Below are 20,511 nucleotides of genomic sequence, written 5' to 3'. Positions count from 1 at the left end.
GAACCAGCAAGCGTTTTCCATGGTATATTGTTGATTTGGGCCTGGGATCCGCTAGTCTATATTTACAGTAAAGCTGAGTATAGACATTAAGGGCCTGATTAATAAAAACACTTTCCGCATTAATTTATGGCTAACATAATACAAGACTCTACAACTGATATAATAAAAGAAAAAGAAAGAAGACTCCATTTACTCTGCTGGTAACTGAATTATGCAAAATGTTGCATACTTTCCATTAGTATTTGGAGTATACATTCTTCTTTATACACATATTTATAATGCCTTCATAGTACAAAAGCTACCATCCATGTTTATATACAAGTCTGTGTCTGGTAAATATTAGAACATTTCCTGTATATATTTTTAAACACAAATCTAATTTCTGTGGAACTATGTAGTGAAAGAAAATATAAAATGCAGCAGTGCCTGTGGCCTCCTCTCAAAGCAAAACTTTCAAGCTGGGGCCAGTACTCAAGGTCAGAATATAAAACATAAAACGGTATCATTACTTCCTTCTACTTGCATGGGAAAGGAATTGTCCTATCCAAATTATTTATCTGCCCTAGAATGTCATAAGGCCAGTCAGATGAGGAAAACATTAAAACGTGCTACTTATTTTTCTCATGTTTTGGGTTTTCATTTGCTTGGATGGCCAATTTACTGTTGGATCACATTATTGTCAATGTCATTTTTTTCTCAAAATCCACAAAGAAAGAAACAAATAATTTTAACAGTTTTTAAAATTGTACATGTCATGTCAACAGTTTTTAAAAGGCCACAAGGTTGGCAGCAATACATCCCCAAAGCACAGGGAGCCAAATAAATAAGATTTTGTATGGTCCCAACTCCCAACAAGTATCATGAAAGTTCAAGGGTATAAAACTTCTTAGTGTTTTTGATCACAGCAAGTTTATTGAAAAAAGGTACAGGCCAACCAATATCGACAAAGGAGTCTTGCCATGTTTGGTGCCTAATCTTCTTGAATCATCGGTGTTTAGTTATTATGTTGATGCTCTGGTTCAGTACTTTATTAGCCACAGAGCTGGAACAAGTATAGAAAATAATTCTTTACTTTCATTTGCTTCATGCTTTTCCTGGGTCTATAGCTCAATTTTTTGTAAAGATGCGTGGTTTTTAAGTATATATTTTAATATTTAAAACACATAATGCCCCAGAAATAGTTTTAAGGATTGGTTTGCTTAATTATTATTGATTCTGGATTCTTATACAAGTTCCTCTGCACTATGTACAGTAACATTTCTGTTCAAGTACACAGCATAATTTTTTATCTTGTTCAAACCATCCGGCGACCTATTGTGCAAAAAATCAGAAAAGTATTACAGAGTGTTAAGGAAGTCATATTCCTACTATGAAAATAAAGATACCTTGAAAGCAAATGACCCTTTAAAACATTTCTGCAAAAGTAATTGACCTGTATGGCACCCCTATGCTAGGTGTGATGTGCAGAACCCTGTATCTGTGGTAAGCCATGTACAGGAGTGTAAGCTGAACACATTAGCAGGTATATGTAAGCACTGACATGTCAACAGATGGACTTAACACCAGTGGACTAAGTGGTCACTTATTCCCTATGCGACTTGTGACATGGGATTTGGGTGTGATGGCCCCTGTTGTTCTTTCAACAAGTCCAAAAAAAAGGACAAGGGTCACTCATAAAAAAATTCTAGCAATGTGCATGCTCCTTCATAAAACCATCCAAAGTTGTTTTTTTTCTGAAGCCATTTCACTGAAAGTTACATTTAATTAAATGCAACTTGTAAAACCCAAATCCCAATTACTAAAACCCCGATCCCAGTAACTAATTAAATAATTATTTTTTCAAAGAAAGACATCAATATATTCGGAGACTGTCATTGCTGTCATGATGTATGGCTAGGTGCAGTCATCATTACTCTTTCTTCAGCACCTGGGAAATCGCTTACCTGGAACAAGCATAGAAAAAAGTGGTGGGAAACACTGTAACTGTGCAAATTACTTCATAGCAATTATTTTCAGTTATACACTGGAATTTTTATCCCAATGTGGCATAATTTTTTTTCTCCGCACAATTAGGACAATTAGAATTATGTTCAGACTGTTGGTAATTACAAACAGCTTTAACTGTTTTTTTTTTGTGATAATGGCTCACGAAGGTCAGTTTTTGTCCTTTGTTTTAAGGTGGTAGCATTGTAAATTGTCAAAAATCAATTTTTTAGATACTACATACTGCCTGCATACATTTGAACTGGAGTGGCTTGTTACCACTAACATGTACATATTAAAGTATTGCATTTTTTTTTTTAAATGACAAAAAAAATGTACTTCTATGCTAGACATTCGCATTCGCCTACTACTTGCTGCCTGTTCCCATTCCTATCATTTGACAGTGGATGCCCTTGAGTGGCCCTGTGTATTTAGAGTGCACTATATAAAAACAAGATATAAATAATAATATGTTTCTGCTGTAAAGTTCCAGGACTGCAAATTGTGAAACCACTATGAAATTATGAAATAATCAGACTTTTTTTTTCATCTGCTTTTACATCAGGTTATTCAATTACCCCATGTATGTTGCGGCACAGCTGTCTGCTTGCAGTTTAATGACTTTGAGGGATGGGATCGGGGCTTTACAAGGTGAATGAAATGTCACAAGATAGAGGGTGTTTACTGTCACTTTTCAGATAACAGTTTATTGTCATACTGTACAGACTACAGAATAAAAGATCGATTTTCTTGCTGTATCATCCTGGACATGATACCACAAGAATGCATTAACAATGAGCAACTGGAATTGTTTATGCACAAGTTTTTAATGTTTATTGACTAGTCTTAAAAATATTTTGTCATTGCTTGTATAAAATATTCTGTTTTATAATAAACATTCATCATACAATGTATCTTTGACACAAGATATGCATAAGGGTGTTGAGCAAGTCTTTGCTTTTCACATGCTAACTGCCTGTAACAAAAAAACAACATATGGATCCAGCTGTAGGTTCTACAGCTGGCCATACATGGCTAAATTTGTACATAGTCAGGTAAACAATCAATTATTGCGCTAATATTGTTTACATAGATCCCCACTGTGCACTGCTGGATATTGATTAGCAGATATCTGATTAAATTTAACTGAAACACTGCCATTTCTAGCCTTGTACTGCTTAGAGCACATGCTAAACTATCACTCTAACCTCTTTTAAAATTGAATTGTTTGCTTCTTTGCCCTCCTATTAGAGATCAGATGAACTGACCCATATGGGTGGCAGCAAACCTGCCCACAAATGCAACTAATGCTATGTTCACACTGGCCATGAGGATGCGTTACCGCTTTCTCATGCCCGGGAACCAATGTTTCTGGGAAGGCGCTACAGCCCCATAAATATTAAATAGGTGTAGCAGTGAGTATTACTAGTAATTACTTCCTGCTGCCAGCTTTCAAATGTGCAGATGCTGATATTTTAAGAACCAGTGATGCAGTGTGAGTGACTGAGTGGTTGGCAAGGCACCAGCTGCTGGGAGCCACACAGGATCACTTGATCCCAAAGAAGATGTGAACCTGCCTAAAGAATTCTTTAATTCTATGACCTATTCTTAATTGTATGTTTTTCTTACTGACATTCAATGAGTTTTCTATTTGGTGATGATGTATTCAACAGATTTAAATTATTGCCAATTCATTTGTGACAAACATCACCAAATCTAAAATGACAAATATGCTTTATATAGCAATAATCACTTTCCCACTTTAAATAGCACAACCTATTGTGAAGAAAAATACACATACACAATAATGATGATTTTTATTACCTTTAATAACAGTAAACATTGCAAATTTAATAAAAATAAATATTTTTCTTCGTAAACTATCTTACAAATTATTAAAATACCAGAGATTAGTTTATTTAAACTAACCTGTTAATCGCTAATAAGCGTAAATATCTAAATTGCATAACAATTATTGAATAACATTTTTCTTTAAGACTTATATCTGTAAATATTTATTGTGTGAAGAACAATGTATAAAGATACAAGGTAGACTACTCCAAGTCAGAATTTAGATAACTAAAGTCAGACCAGAGCATTACAAATTTGATTCCCTTTATACAATACTGCACCTTGCTATTTAAAAGTGATAACATTTTTTACAGAACAATATAGTTGGCAAACATTGCATTTTGTAAAAGTCACAGCCAAACCTATTTGGATATAATGTATAAAATTATTATTTAGTATTCATATCCTCGTGTTCTTCTTTACTGCTCTCCTAGTCTCCCGAGTCTGATTCAGAGTCATTGAAAAAAGATATGGTAGCTTAGATGTAGATAGTTGACTCATGCCTCAATCTTGGAAGAATATCTTACATTTGTTCAGTAACTATATACAGAAAATACTTGGATGTCCAGGCTGGCAAACACTGCATTTTGTAAAAGTCACAGCCAAATCATTTTGTAATTAATCTAAAAAATTAATTATTCAGATTCAAATCCAGAGTCATGTTCTTCTTCACTGCTCTCATCGTCTTCCGAGTCTGATTCAGAGTCATTGTAAAAAGATAAGGTAGCTTGGACGGGAAAGCTTTGTAACAAATTTGCTGCTTCCAAATACATACTGTGCAGTGGCTTGGACTTGGGCCAAAACAATCTGCAAAACAGAATTGTAGAATAAGTTTATTTAGGCATTACCGAACATTTTAGCATTATGAAGGGGAAACTTCAGTGCTTATTGTATCACTGACATCTGACAGTAAGCATGTTTCATGGTTCTGTACTGAGTGTTACTTACTACTAGAATTCATGGGCCACTGATAATCTAACCCCAGGTTTCAAGCTAAAAAAGCACTAGTTAGCACCACCCGGCATGGCCACATCATATTCCCTCCTACCACCAGCCTGCAGCATCATATATTTCAATAAAGCCTTTGCTTGCTTTCAAGAATTAAATGTTTTAGACACCACCTCCATGAACTGCTCCCCAATTGTGGCTCACAATTCTCAAAGAGTCAAAGTCTGAGTGAAAAAACATGCCTCCAGCCAGCATGCTGCAAAAAGACCCTTGCTTTACATGTGGATGTAGTGGTCTTGTTGCAGAAATCCAGCATTCCCCTGCTACATATACACCTCAGATAATAGTTGCCCCAGGTGAATAGGTGTGCTTGTCTACAGTGGTCCCCCAATGACGATCAACATTTTGCCACAGTAAATTGATAAAGAAACTATTAAAAATGACTTTAAATGACTACACAGTGTGGTCCTGGCTGGCTCATACTCTCAACTCCCCTCTCCACAGAATGACACTTCCTATACAGTGCTTGGTTATTCATTAGTCACGAAAGATCATTTCCAGTGACAATGATCTGACATCTATCCGATGCCTCCACAGGGCTTTAGAGTTCTGAGGCTTGATGGTTACAGAGCTATAGGTACTGCAGCCCAAACCGCCTGTGAAAAGGTATGAAACACTGGCAACCCAACTATGTCATGGATTGCCTTTTTGCTGGTTGGTCTTCCCCCAACATTGCCTCTTTCAATAATATTTTATATACTTCTAGAGCACCTTAAGGGAAATTCTGCACATACAAATATATTTATAAAAATATTATTATTAAAATATTAATATTAATTAAAGAGTATCCTTAATACTGAGTCATTGTTTTAAATAGAAATATGCCTCCTTACATTGCAACAGGTACTGCTGTATACAATATGCATGGGCACTGATTGTTTATCTAACAGCTCAGCACAAGAAAACAATTGCACAATTTGCAGCCTCTCACCAAACAACAGTCCCAACATTTGTTCCCCGACACATAAAACTCTAAGTAAACTAGTAACAAGGCTTACCTCACAGGGTGGTTATATTCTGCAGGCTTCTCTACAGATTGTGGATTTTCACACAGGCCAGTAGCATATGGCTAGAAATCAGATGAGAAAACGTTATCTCTACAAGCTGTTTTATGCATTAGACAAGTGACCTTATAACTGTTTCTACCATTGACACCTCAGCTTTGTGTGAGAAAGGACAAGTCATGTACTCTAATTATTGAAGGAACATGTGTGCACAAGACTGTAAAGCTTGAAACTATTTCTAATCTCTGATAATATGTTTCCATATGTAATAAATGTTATGTATCTCTGATCTGCAGAGGTTTCATAATTTTGTTGGCTGATATGTACAATTGGTACCAGAATAATCATGGGTAAAAATAGAAACACTAAGCTAGAGCCATTGTTATTAAATGAATACACAGTGCAACTCAATGAAGGATAAAAGATGACTAGACTTTCTAAAGGATCAATTCACAAGGCCACTTTAAGTAAGAAAGGTGATGTCTCTTTGTTCTGGGCACAGAAAGTTAAGACCATCAATTCATAAAAATAAACCTAATATATATATATATATATATATATATATATGCATAAACCTAATGTACTGTTCCTGTAATTCAATGCAATTTGCTTGTGTAGGTTGGTTATCAAAAGATTTCTTCATGCAAAGCAAGCTATGAATACACAAACCAATAAATGCAGGTAATTAGAATTTCATAGAAGATAAAACACTTACCAAGGTTCTTCTCAACTGTCTGGTGCTGTTGTTAATCCAAGGTCTCCAGAATACTTCATGCAGTCTACAGGGAGTTTGATAAAATAAAAAGTCATGAATATGCTGTGAACCTTAGTTTTAGATTATCTTCAACTCTATAAAAAAATCCACCATGTACAGCTGAATTGCAGAAAGCGTTATGATTACGGTAATTGTTGAGATATAAACACTAAAAGCTTATTTGTTGTTGTTAATCTTGTTGTTGTCACTGCCATGTCATATGCCAGAAAAAATGTACGTGGGTGTCTCGAAAAAGTATATATTCAAATGATAACTAATCAGATTCTAGTTTTACAGATATAAGGAAGAACAGATCAGCTGTTATAGTCAACACATTTATATGTAAGTTTTTAATGATAGATTAACTTTATAATTTAAAGTTTTACAGTTGATAAGAAATATGCAATGTTTATTTAAAAGAGACGTAAAATTGCTACTTATAACAGCCATATTTCAAAAGTAAAAAAGCAACTAATACTGTAGAATTAGAAATCCTATCTTGCTTTGTTAAACAGAAATATTGTAGTGTTCTATGGAGTATGTAAACTTAGGAAAATATAACAATTTGCATATTTAATGTGGTTATGAATAAGGCAAGACCATACATGGCAATATATATTTTCTAATTTAATTTAGAAATTTCATTTATTAAAACTTTAGTCATTAATTAATTGTGTAACATATTGTAAATAATGTGAATTACTGGTCTGACCTTCCAATGTGCAATAAAGAAGGCAAGGTATTCAAGAACTAATGATGAAAAATTAAATTTGCAGGCTGTTTTTACTGATCTATTAATTATCTTTTGCCCCTGCTTTCTGTACTTTCCTAGTCACTGACACCAAACAAACATGCAGAAAAAAGTCAGTATTATCCTATATGTTCCAGGTCAGCAAGTACTAAAGCCAGAGGATGATCATAAAACAAGGCAATTAATTATCTTAGTAGATCTGCAAGGTGAACTTTTTCTTCCTGTATAAGTTTCTGAAATTTACTTTTCATTATTATCTTTTATTTAAAAAAAATGTATATATCTAAGAGGATCATATAACACACAATGTAATGTAATACATACAAAACTCATGGGAAAACCATGGGAGTTGGACAAACACAAGAAACCGTCACTACTTCTCACCACTACATATCTCCCCTCCAATTGTGTGTTAATTCCCCCACCTTCTAGATTGTAAGCTCTTTGGGGCAAGGTACTCTCTTCTCCTGTGTCACTGTATTTGTCTGTCATTTGCAACCCCTATTTAATGTACAGCGCTGCGTAATATGTTGGTGCAATATCAATCCTGTTTATTAATAACAATAATATTAATAATAATAAAAATATTAATGTTTCCTTTTCATATATCTTGGATATGTGTATACATCTATTGCGCAAAGATAAGTGGGTAGCCTTTTTGTGCCTAAATAATGCTAGCAGTTTCTTGTTATCTCATGCAACATAACATCCCAGGTTTACAATATTCTAAAATATTACTAATTAAGTCAAATGTAAAAAAAAATATGTCCTAAAAATCAGAGCTATCACCATACAAACTTTACATTAAAGTAAAGAGGAGACCATTGCGCATTTCAGAAAGTCTAATGATGATGTACAAAGTGGAAGACCCATTGCAATCAATGCAATGTCAGCTAACTAGTCAAGTAGGAGATGATCCTGACTGGTTCTCGTGGATTACTGCACTTTTCAAGCCTTCTTGTATCTGATTAGATCAACCATCTTTGTATTGTAGGGAGGAGGTTTATTACCAATGCCCCCATATATTATACATGCTAAGGATTACACATACCTCTGTGACCCTCTACTCCTCAGTGCTCTTGAAGCTCTTCTACTTCCAACAGAAAAAGTTTTCTTCCTTCTTCTGAGACATTTGCAGCTATTGCAGTCTTGAGAAGTAGAAGATAAGTTCTGGTTTCCTGTATCCTTAGCCATTGTCTGCTCCATATTCAAGTTTGATGTTACAATGTTCTTCAGCATCTGAAAGCCCTTTGTGTCCCCTACAGCCTTTTAAAGTCTATCCAAGCCCATCCCAGCCCACTGCTAACGTAAGTGATACAATGCCCTGAGTTATCTAGACAAAGAGAGCCGTCCATCTCCTATTGGTTGTTAGACTCGTGCAAGCTCCCAAATGGCCTGGGGAGAGATATGACAAGGATGTGTTAATGACACCTTCACAGGTCCATGCCCAGGGCAACCCAGGGAGACTATGATGAGATTTTCAGCAAGCCCATCACTTCTCCATGGCAGGTGACTCCCAATGTATACTGATTGATTTTACTAAATTATAACAGAACTAATCAACTCTGTACATGAATATCACACTGTAACAAAGTATACTGCACAGCCTAAACAATAGGATACAATGTTTCCAACTATATAAAGTATCACTGTGAGCAGATTCAGGTTCATTATAGTGTGTAGTGACTATGTGATAAATGGATTTGCAACCACTTTGAGGACCTTTGATTTGGCTGTTTGTGATAACCTGTGGCTAAATTTAATCTTGCAGTCATTTCAGCATAAACAACACTGCACAGGATGGCATAAGGCTTAAGTTGTCACTTTTGGGGCTACCAGAGCAAAACCATATCTAAGAGACTTTGGGAGATAAACCAGTGGAATGTGCCTACAGAGAATTAATGTTATACACGATGATAAACTTTACTCTCAGTATGTGATTTAGAATTTAGTACATGGCTAGTGGCAATAGTGCAAGTTATGTGTTCCCCAGTGATTAAAGTCTATTTGTTTTACAGCACACTCAGCCTATGGGATTACACGGCCATGCCTGGCTGCTGGTGGGCACGTTTTGCATTGGCAGGGTGAGGAAAGTTTTATGTAAGGACATAAATTGAAGGCTGAAGACCAGGCTCGTGTCTCTGCTTTTCTCACCTCTTCTTGGTGCTTGGACAAGATAAGTAGCAAGCCTGGAGTGTTATCTGATGGGGGATGGAATGTGCTCACAAATGGCTTAGGGAGAGATTTGACAGCTGGCTGCTAATCAAAGACCTGGATGATCCAGTATGACCTGTCCAGAGAGCTCATGCCTCTGCTAACATTGCACACTGTTTTTTTTGCTTTAAGTTAGGAAAGAGCTATATCTAATATTATAATTCAGAAATGCAGAGTGCTGTATTAAATCCTAGTAGAATCCATTCAGCCCTAGTTTTCTATAATCCTCACACTATCACCAAGTGCTTTGCATATCTGTAGTCATTATTGTGATTTAAATAAGCTTTTGATGTCTTGATGAACTCCCTATGATTTAACACCACCTGATAATCTATTTGCCAGGGAGTATTTGTTCTGAATAATGACCACATAACAAGATTTTAAAACTTCAGATCTTAATTAACCTCTACTGAATGTAAAATACAATTAGGTTGGGAAACACCAGATAATTTGTATTTATAGTGGACTTAAAGGAAATAGTTAAGCAAAAAGTGAAACATTTATTCTTGTTCCTAATTTTTTATGTGTGTTGTTTTTAACCATATTTTTTTAAAATAAATAATACTAGTATATTGTGATAATTACCATATGTAAATACAGAGTTTGGTTATGGGTTTTAGGCTACGTAGACACATCTAATGATTGTTGCCCAAGACAAGTAGTCAAGGTCCTTTTGGGTGGAATTCTGACATGTATACAGTGGTACCCTAACATGGTTTATTAGTTAGCTAGGGCTAAGATTAAACAATGACTGATCAGTAATGACTGCTGTGCATTACTATGGCTGCGTACACACGTCCAATGGTTCTCGCCTGATAATCGGCTTAGGGCAGATATGGGACGAGAATCTGGCGTGTGTACAGCGCCCGTCGTCTATTGTCTGAACGACCGTCCTGGGGTATCCATGGACCACGGGGGAAGAGCGATCTTAATGGAAGTGTAGGGGGAGAGCACGCAGTGGGGTGCCGCTCCATCGTTCTCCCCCTCCGCTCTCCATAGAGCAGAACTTTGCTGTATGTACAGCACTCGTTCATGCATCGTGCAGTCCTTAGACGTTGGAAAGGATTGTGAAAGATCCTTTCCAAGGACAATTATTGCACATGTGTATGTAGCTTATAGAGGAAAGCTCAGTGGGGGCCGCTCACTCATCCTCCCCCTCTGCTCTCCATAAAACAGAACAGTGCTGTAGCGCTCATTTGTTCATCTCTTACTGAAAACAATCACAAAAGATTGCAACATCTGACATCTATCTGATGTCTGCACCAAAGCCATATTACAATCTTTCTCTCTTCTATTCTTTCTCTTCTTTTTTTTTCTTTCTCTTTAATTTTTTTCTTACTTCTCAAGTCAATTGTTTGCATACAATTAGATACAATGAATAAACTTTGTATTAAGCCTTCCCTGTCTTAACATGCTCAGGCAGTTGACTGTGGGCAAACACAATATATGTAGGGAGACAATAGAATATCAGGTTAGGTCAGTGAACAATCTTCAACCTTGTGGGGCCAGACAGATTACCCTGAAACTTCTTCAGCTGCCTCTCTTTACATTAATATTATTAGGAGTTATTTACAAGAAGGGTGGGTCTGGTTATGATGGGTGTCTCCTCCTATAGCAGCTCCACTTTTTTATGTTCCTGATCAGTTTTATGGTTGGCAGGTAGGTGCTAACTGCACTGTATCTCGTGTTCATACTTTTCAGCTGAAGCTGGGCTTGTAATTAGAAGTCCAATTGTGTTTGTTTTGTACCCATAGGAAGGCAAGAAATGTTTGCAAACCAAATGAAAGCAGCAGACAACAACTTGTAGGAGGAGATCTCACAAAAGAATGTGGAATACATATGTATATTCAGGAGGATGGGACATTGCAAGAATCTTCTTTTTAGCTTTTGGACACATAAAAGTAACAATTGACCTGAAGACTTGATTCCATGGAAACAAATGGAATGCAGGTGGTAAATTTAACTGCCAGTTTCAACTTTTTAGTATTGGTTGTTCACTACCACACCCTGCCCCATGCTACATTATGTACACAAATTGGGGGATAAGCCTTCAAACTCTTGACATTTCCCATCGGGAAAAATAAAGAAAAAAAAGGACAATAAAAACACAATTACTTGTGTTGCCAACTAACTTTAAAAAGGAATCTGAACCAAATGGAATGCCAGCGTGGTTCAATGGAATATAATTCAGTGGCATGTGTGCTAAACATGGGTGTGTTCAGCAACACTCTTGCAGGTGGGATCTATAAGAATGATAGAGTTTTTACTGAATTAAAAAAATAAAGTTTCTTTTCAATGTTCCCGAAGTAAATCGAGCATCAGTTATGTTGTCCAGAAATGTAAATGTATCACAAATCACATCAACCAATAGTAATTACCTGTAGCATCCCCGCTGTGGAACTGCACTGAAGTAATAGCCCAAGGAATTCCAGGTAACATCATTGACTATATTTGGTATTGGGATCACCCAGAATTCTTTGCAAGTCTTGAGCATAGTTCAAAGACAATGCAGTTCCTAAGTTATAAAGTAAAACATTTCCAGCATAATAATAAGATTTAAAATAAAATTTTTAGTTGATGTTGAGAATTCAGTTTTAACTTTGGCGTTTTTTGTGTTACATATTGATTTTATTTGAATTGTGATTTTTGTCTATCGCTGTTAGTTAACATTTGTACTTGACTAAAAAAAAAAAAAAAAACATTCATATATTGAGGTTTAACAGTCCTTGGGTGAGGAGCCATCTGGTTTCTTTTTATGGTGTTTTTGATAATGCTCATTCACGTTTCCAATGTATCCATAGAAGGAACTATGAGCTAAATGCTGCTTTGTTTACCTCCATTACATGGTGGATGACTTAAGTGATCAGTAATCTATAGGAAAAAGAAAACACCATTTCTGCTTCCAGGACAGCCCATAATAAATTACAAGGACAGAACATTTCTGACGAGTTTAACAGGTATTTTCTTTACTTGCTATACTTAGTCTAGAAAATAAAATGTATTGAGTCAACACGTGTAAAGACTGGTAAGCTGCAATATACACTGCCTGGCATAAAAGGCCCTAAATCTATAGTTGCCTAATTTGGTAAGATCTAGGTTCAGAATCATTAACCGCTCAAGATCAGTTGACTACCTGCAAATACTGAATGACCAGGTGTTTCTATCAATGAATAGACCTTACCCTACTAAAAAATTTTGGGATGTGGTAGAGAGGACTTTACGTGGCAGTCTAACATTCCCATCATCAATATAAGGTCTTGGCAAAAAATCAATACAACTCTGGATAGAAATAAATGTTGTGAATTTGCATAAGGTTATAGAAATGGCTAAAGGTGGTCTAACAAATAAACTATTTTTTAGCCAAGCAGTATAATAAACAATTTTTCCTGGATCTATCTATTGTTGGAGTATTTTTTATTTTTTTATAGAAAATAATTGAAGAACTAGGCTATCCAGAGTTTGTGTGAGTGGTCCTAAACTAACAGAGTACCCTCTTTTCTGGGTCACCATTGGAAAGCTTTCCATGGGGGACCTTACTAATATCTGTGCTACATCTGCTACAGCTCACATGCTCATTTGTCAAGGTGTGCTACATGATTAAGAAGCAGTAACTTTGGGAGGAACAAGACCTAGAAAATGACTGTCCAGTTGGTCAAGATTTTGCTAACAGATCTTAAGAGAGCCACGTATTTCATAGACAAGTAACCTGCATTTTTAAATGTTCTCTAGATAGCAGGTAACCAAGGTTTAGCCGGCAAGGTTCAAGGACCCCCATTGACACAATTTTGTAACTAGTAATGAACAAATAATTTTCTTTTCCACAGGCTTGACAAATCCTTGACAAAATTAGAGAACCTGAACTTAGAAAGAATCCCACTTGAATCTAAAGAAGGGGGATCTTGGTAGAATTACCATACAGGACATGTACCAATGCAAAATAAATAAATTCAAATACTGTACTGGAAGGGGAGGGTCATATTTATGCAGGTCTGAGACAAAATTATAAATCCACAACTAATGCATAACAACATGCCACATGTGTTACAGAACAGTATGATTTTCATGAATAGTCTTAGTAAGAAACTACTCTAGAGAAGTGGCCCCAACTTTTTGGACGTCACGGACCACTAAATTTATAAACTTCGGATCGTGCATGCGCAGGGAGCTGTGTGTCACTCAAAGGGGAAGAAAATTCCCACCAGAGTCTAAGCCTGCGATTGGAGAGTGGGGGGTTGTGTCCAAAAACACAATCTGCCCACCGTCCGGAACTGCGGATCATGTATGGATCTCAGGCATAGGGCGGTGCCCCCCCCCCCCCAGGTCTCTTTCCTGACCCCGCTGGGGGGTGCACCGGCAAGAGTTGAGGACCACAGGTTGGGGACCACTGCTCTAAAGCATATTTGCTCTGAGATTTTTTTGTTTTACAATACAGCATTAGCACATCAAATGTACTCATTTACATTCGAAGGCCAACATTGCCTAAAAGACAAAGTCAAAACATGTGCTAGTTTTCACTGAGAAAAAAAACTATTCAACCACTGGCTAATTTCCATCAAACTGTTATTAAGCTATTAAAATCCCCAAAATATAAAGCAGAGTAAAAACTGGCCAGCAAAAGAGCAATTTTACCAAGCATGACAAGGCAGCAATGTGAAAGAGACTGTGAATAGTAAAACATTGGAAAATTGTCTAGCTTCAGGACAGCTTTAAGGTAATAAGACTAGGTAAAAATTTATTAAAGACACTAAACCCCGACAGGTATTAAAAAAATAAAATAAAATCCTCAGCCCACAAAATATAGAACTGAGTGTCCTTTTGCTGTCCAAAAGAAAGGATCACCCCCCTTCCCCCCACACACTCTGACCTGGAATACTGCACTTTACAGGCAAATGCTAAAATGCTTTTCAATATACCTTGCTAAAGGTCATTCTTTTGGTTGACAATAGATAAATTTCATGCTCTGAGAACCCCAAACTTACAAATAGCAAAACCATTTAGGACCATTTTTATTCATTTATCTAAAGCCAAGTTTTGCCCTGTTATTTACGATTCTAATTCCATGCAATGACCAATTTGCCTAGTTAATTTAAACCCAGGGGGTTCACGCCAAATGCTTGGTAATGGTCAATCTGATCAGCTCCAATTGTAGCCTTATTTGACTGAAATAACCTAATTAGATGACTGTAACGTTTCTTTGGACATCTATTGTTTGGCAGCAAAGTAAATTAATTTGCTTATATTAGACTACACTGCTGTAAATTGGTGATAATTTGAAATAAAAAAGGAAAGTTGGTGAGTAAATCAACCTAGGAAAAATTGTATATGGTAGTTTCCAAAAAAAAGGCATTATATTTTATTAAAACATCTTTCAAAATTGTTTAGTGGTTATGATATACAAAATGAAGGACGATATACTGAATATCTATGTTTGTGACATTTACTAGTCTGGCACCTTAGGTGATACCGTGACCAGTATGACCTGTCTGTCACCGCCAAATGGGAGGGAAACTGGAGACTCAAGCCAGGGTGGAAAATTAGACACTTTTACCATTCCACAGCCTTACACATTCCTCTTATATTTGGACTAATGTACTTTTCATATCACATACTAGATGACATACTACATGTTACAGAAGTTATAACTATAGTTTTCTATATAAGATGACCTCTATATACAGCTAGTATATTTTTTAGAACATTAATTTGGACCCAAATCTTTAGATGTTCAAGTATACATGTTTTACCCCCAGTTTAAAACTGATCCATAATAATACCAGTTTTAGGGATAACGTTAAGTAGAAATGAAATAGTGTTTGTTGGGACTCCTTAGTTTCATCACTGGAATCTTTGCCTCAATATTCATTTTATATGCTTATATGATCTTACAATTTTCCCCTTTGTGTGTGTTTACTTTGCACGCCCTAATACCTTTTCACTACTTTGGTGAATTTGGTTGGTCAGTCGGCATCTACCTAAAATTAGTTAGGATGTTTTCATGACTGTGATAAACAAAAAAGACTAAAAAATCATTTGGGTGCTGAGGCAAAAATTTATCGTTATACATAAAATTATGTTGATTTTTTCAACAAAAATGAACTGATTTAACAAAATATCAATATTAAAAGTGCTGTCTGTGAGACCAAATACTAAAAGCAATATTTTTGCCTAGAAGGGCCAAATGGTTGAAAATGATTACATAAGGACAACATGCTGTGGGTTAGGTAAAGAATACTCTTGTATACAGATAAGTATGTTTTTATTTGTATTCAGAACACCTGGGAAACATGTTATACCACTCAAATTGTGATTAGTGATATACTTCTGTGTCATGAAAATGTATTTAAAAAGATCAAAGGTAACAAAGGTTTACACCAAAAAATGATTTTTTAATGCTGGAAATGGTAGGCAACGAGCAATACTTTTCAAGCTCTTTAAATAAAAAAAGACAAGTTAAAATTTATGTTGCTTACAGGAAACATTGTGTGTTTACACTTACAGTGGTCAACATCATTTAAGGGATTGGCATGTACATATATATATATATATATATATATATTTATTTATTTAGTACATACATTTATTGATTTGTATTTAAATCAGGTGCTTTAGTACTCACACTAAACAGGTAATAGTAACAAGAGGTTATATAGACTGAACAGAGGGGCCCTCAAGTGATGGTGTTGAAACAGGGAGTGCCTTCTAAATTGAGTGTGGGGTTGATACAAAATATATAGTAAAGTATAGGATATAAACTCGAAGTACAATGGCAATGGTTGCCAAGTTGTTTAAATTCATCTAATGTTTTTTTTTAAAAAAAGAAAACATTATAAAACATCAATACCAATGCTAGTTAGATTAGAATGCAGACGATTCACCATCAACTACTATTTCTCTGTCCAGTGTGGTAACTAGGCTTTTGCCAACGTACATATATAAGCTTTGTCTCTTTAGATTTTGTGTGATGCCATTACAAGGAACTTCTCATAAATATTTAAATTTAAAGCATTTTTAACAGCCAGATATGAACTCATTTTCCAACTGTTTGTGCTAGGGACACATGTTGACAGATTATTCTCTCAATGTGATCTATTAAAATGTATAAGCTCCATCACATTGAAATTGGTAGAATTGGTTTACAGAAGAAAGATGACATTGTTTATGCTATTTTTTTTCCGCTTACATGAAATGACAAGTGCAATGCATTTCCATGAATGGTACTGTGGCTAGCACATTTGCCTTTGCAGCACTAGTGTCTCTGGTCCTATGGAGTTTACATGTTCTCCCTGAGTTTTGGTGGGTTGCACATGCCAAAAACATAGAGCTAAGGTAATTAGCTTCCCCTCTAAAACAAAAAAGTAAGTAAATGACCTGCCTTACAAACTGAAGAGTACAAAATACTTTAACATGTAAAACAGATTGTTAATTTTTTTTTTTTTTTTTTTTTTTTTAATGTTTTAAATCTACACACCACAGATGTATGTATTCCCAAAAAAATTCATGCCATTTGTGTTGAATACTGTTCTGAATGTTAGCAGTGACTGCTGCATTTTGTATCCTAGGTTTATACTTGGGTCAATGTAGATTTCCTGTTTTTCAGGTAAAAGTTGGTTTATATTTAGATTATTTTTTGTTTGAGTATATATGGCAATGATCTCCCCAGCCCCTTTTAGCCAGGCGCACTACCCTGCACTTTTCAATAACTCGGCCGTTTTTGGGTGGTACCTGAAAAGTTGGGTCACGATAGAGGACTCCACCCGCCTACAACTTCTTCCCACCTAGCTTAAAATAAATTCTGGTATGGTATTTGTTTAGGTACACTTTTATACCTGGTGAAAAGTGGAAGATCCCAGCAGGGTGTATAGAGCATTTCTAAGTAGTTGCAAAACCTATATGAGCAATATTAATAAAGGCCTGCTCTTCAATTAAGTGTCTTATTAGGCTGTCAGAAAGGATTATATAATTTGCATTATAGTCTGCAGTCATTTTGACATCATCTATCAAAGTACCCAAGTACACTGTCAGCCCTCTCCTTCTCATGGTTTTGTTTGAAAATCAGCTAAAAAAGAATACATCGTATTCAAGATCCTATTGCCTGTCAGACTGAGTTACAGAGAAAAGAAATCAGAGCACCTTTATTCATAATAGAATATCCATACTCTGTGGATGTTTCCAAAATTGTAAATAGGAATTTCCTCTTTAAAATTAAAATACCTAAATCAAACTTTTAAGCAATTCTATTCAACATTGAAATAAAAATAGAATACTTTTTTTTTACTGACAATGACCCTCTAAACCTAGCATTCCTAAAACCACACCAAGCCACACTATTAACAAAATGTATTTAAATGTGGCCATAATTTTACCTGGTGTCTGCTGTTAGAACTAACTGAGCCCACATTCATGGCCAAAAGCTGTAAAGTGTAAAGTTGTAAAGTTCTTTCAGGTTACAAATACAAAAATGTAATGCACATGGGTATAAGATACAAACTTGTGCAGAATAACAGTGGTTGCCAAGTTGTTATAAATTCATTTAATGTTTTTTACAATAACAATGAAACAATGAATGAAAATGTAGAAAACATAGGCAAATGTATCTTTAACCTCTATATTGGATAACATTAAAATACACATATTATACTATACAAAATTTGGATTGGAAGTAAACTCACCAAGCATAAAATGTTTCTTAATCTATTTCCTTTTCTCTTGAAAAACTAAACCTAAACTAAAATGTTTACCTTAGATAAAAGGGTAGACAAAAATCCTTTATGAAATGATTAAATTACCTTTTTTGGGGGGGATGGGGTTTTAAAACTCTTTTCGTCGATAAAGACAGGATGGGAGTGCAGATACATAGATAAGGAGCTTTGCATGTGGAGTGAGGTAGGTATTCTTTTTTCCCCATGAACCGCAGGCTACATCACCTGGTCCCGCGCCTGCGCAGTGCAAGATCAGGTGAAGAAGGAAGGAGGCGGAAGAAGGGGAAAGATGATCTGTGCCGGGACAAAGGAGGATTCTGGGATGACGCAGGCCCTGATCCAGGAAACCTCCAGAAGGATCAACTGCGAAAGTAAAGGTGAGTGAGTTTTATTTTTATTTTATTTCCATTTTAATCCTCTGTATTCGTATTTTTCAAGACAACACATTACATAAAACAATAAAAAAATAAATAAATGCAATAAAACAACATATAAATACGGTAATCAACCAAGAAAATCCAAAATGTAGCGATTATATAATTTTTGTAACTACCATATTGAAATCCTCTGCCATATGTTCCTCTTCTATATATACAGTATGATGTTATTTAACTAAATAAATGTTGACATTTTTTCCAGAAATGCAACTTTACAACAGTATTAATATTCTCTTCTGTATATTAAACTATTTAATGGTGATGGAGTTCAAATGTTGATTAGGGAGAATTGATTTACAGCTCTTCTTTAAGATGCTCTAAGGAATATTTCTAAATCTCTGCCTTTTTTTAATGAGATCAGTTTAAAATTGTGCCTTTAGACATTGAAACCTTGAAATTGGCACGTATCTCTAATTATTAGGAAAAAAAAAAGGTCTGAATGTGCCAACTGTGCAACCTTAGGAAAAGAAAATCTGAGCTTCTTGTGGGTCTAGAATTTGGCCTTTGGTCACCAAGCAAATAATCCACATAAACTGAATCCTGTGAAGTCACAAATGTTATATAGGAAAAGCACTAGTAATGGATCAAAGCAATTGTGTTAGGAATTGTATCCAAGATAAGAAGTGTGAATGTTTATTCCTTTTACTTGTGTTCTGCACCAGAAAGGTAATGACCCCAGCAGCTATGTATCAACAGACCTCCCAGGAACCATAAAGTGAAAAAAATTCATTAGTTTAAAATATCTAGTATACAGTACCAGTGAATAGCAGTTAGTGTATGGCAATGTAGTTATAAACCCCTGCCCAGTATTAAAGAGCAAGGCTTTGTACACTTTGTGCAATAATAGTCCTTGGAAAGGATCGTGAAAGATCCTTTCTAACGACTAACGACTGCACGATGCATGAACGAGCTCTGTACATACAGCACTGTTCTGCTCTATGGAGAGGGGAGGGGGAGAATGAAGGTAGCAGCACGTTGGTGTGCTCTTTCCTCTTCACTTGCATTACAATCGTTCTTCGACCATCATCCCTAGATCCGCCAGGACGGTCATTTGGACGATGGACGACGAGCACTGTACACACACAGGATTGTCGTCCGATATCATCCCTGAGCCTATTATCGGGCCAGAACCATTGCACGTGTGTAACTAGCCTAAACATTTACCCATTATGTTATGTCAGAATACCAATCATCTACTGTTTGCTTCTTATCCCATGATAGGTGATCCTATGAAAATCTTTTCCAAAGGGCATCACAAATTTCTACATAAAAATATGTACAGTACTATATTGATGAGCCGTGACATCAGTAAGGCGATGATTTGTGCATTAATCCCACAGCTCCCATGTGTCCATATTTAGGACCTCTACTGCTTTCCTCTGCTTTCCTGGATTGTCACAATTAGGTATGGAATGTCTGTGTACTGCTGCCATTACCCTGCCCTATGCTTTCTGTGGGACATTCTGATTATATGTACAGGTATTTGTATCTGACTATAAGTGGATTTGTAACTGGTCATACTCTTCATATTCTGTACTTCTTTGCTATTGTGCCTCTGTTAATTTATATTATTAATATTTGAATACTATTTTAATGTTATTAGAACTATTTTATTACTATTTATTAGCAAATCTCAAGCAACCAGAAACACATTTATCCAGAATCCAGCCAATCCCCGTGGGTGCCAGATATTAAGGAGTTTACTGTATATATTGGAAACATTTTAGGCAGTTGTGGGAAAAACATGGTGGGACGATGCTTTAAAAAATGATGTCATGATTAGTTTTATTAACCTCCCAACCGTTAAGCC

General features: G+C 35.8%; 1 protein-coding gene and 1 long non-coding RNA gene across 3 annotated transcripts in view; one reads left to right on the top strand and one right to left on the bottom strand.

Annotated features, from left to right (window-relative positions):
• The window catches only part of LOC140328765 (uncharacterized), a 42,155-nt gene that overhangs the window by 15,207 nt on the left and 6,437 nt on the right, over positions 1-20,511 (top strand). Inside the window, exon 4 of one of the 2 annotated variants that reach the window (XR_011920349.1) lies at positions 9,370-12,937. The exons of the other annotated variant lie outside the window; for it this stretch is intronic. This is a non-coding gene — a long non-coding RNA (uncharacterized lncRNA). Of the gene's footprint in view, positions 1-9,369; positions 12,938-20,511 lie in introns of those variants that run through there. 2 annotated transcript variants of the gene reach the window in all.
• LOC140328764 (protein ripply2.2-like) lies at positions 4,020-8,591 on the bottom strand. The gene is made up of 4 exons (XM_072408586.1): positions 8,403-8,591; positions 6,562-6,625; positions 5,841-5,911; positions 4,020-4,641 (listed from the first exon to the last, which is right to left on the bottom strand). Exons 1-4 carry the CDS (start codon positions 8,588-8,590, stop codon positions 4,470-4,472), a joined length of 495 nt encoding a protein of 164 aa, XP_072264687.1. The 5' UTR covers position 8,591; the 3' UTR covers positions 4,020-4,469.

Source organism: Pyxicephalus adspersus, chromosome 4, assembly GCF_032062135.1.
Source record: "Pyxicephalus adspersus chromosome 4, UCB_Pads_2.0, whole genome shotgun sequence".
In the NCBI taxonomy this organism is placed as follows: Eukaryota; Metazoa; Chordata; class Amphibia; order Anura; family Pyxicephalidae; genus Pyxicephalus; species Pyxicephalus adspersus.
This window is presented reverse-complemented; position numbering and strand designations above follow the sequence as displayed.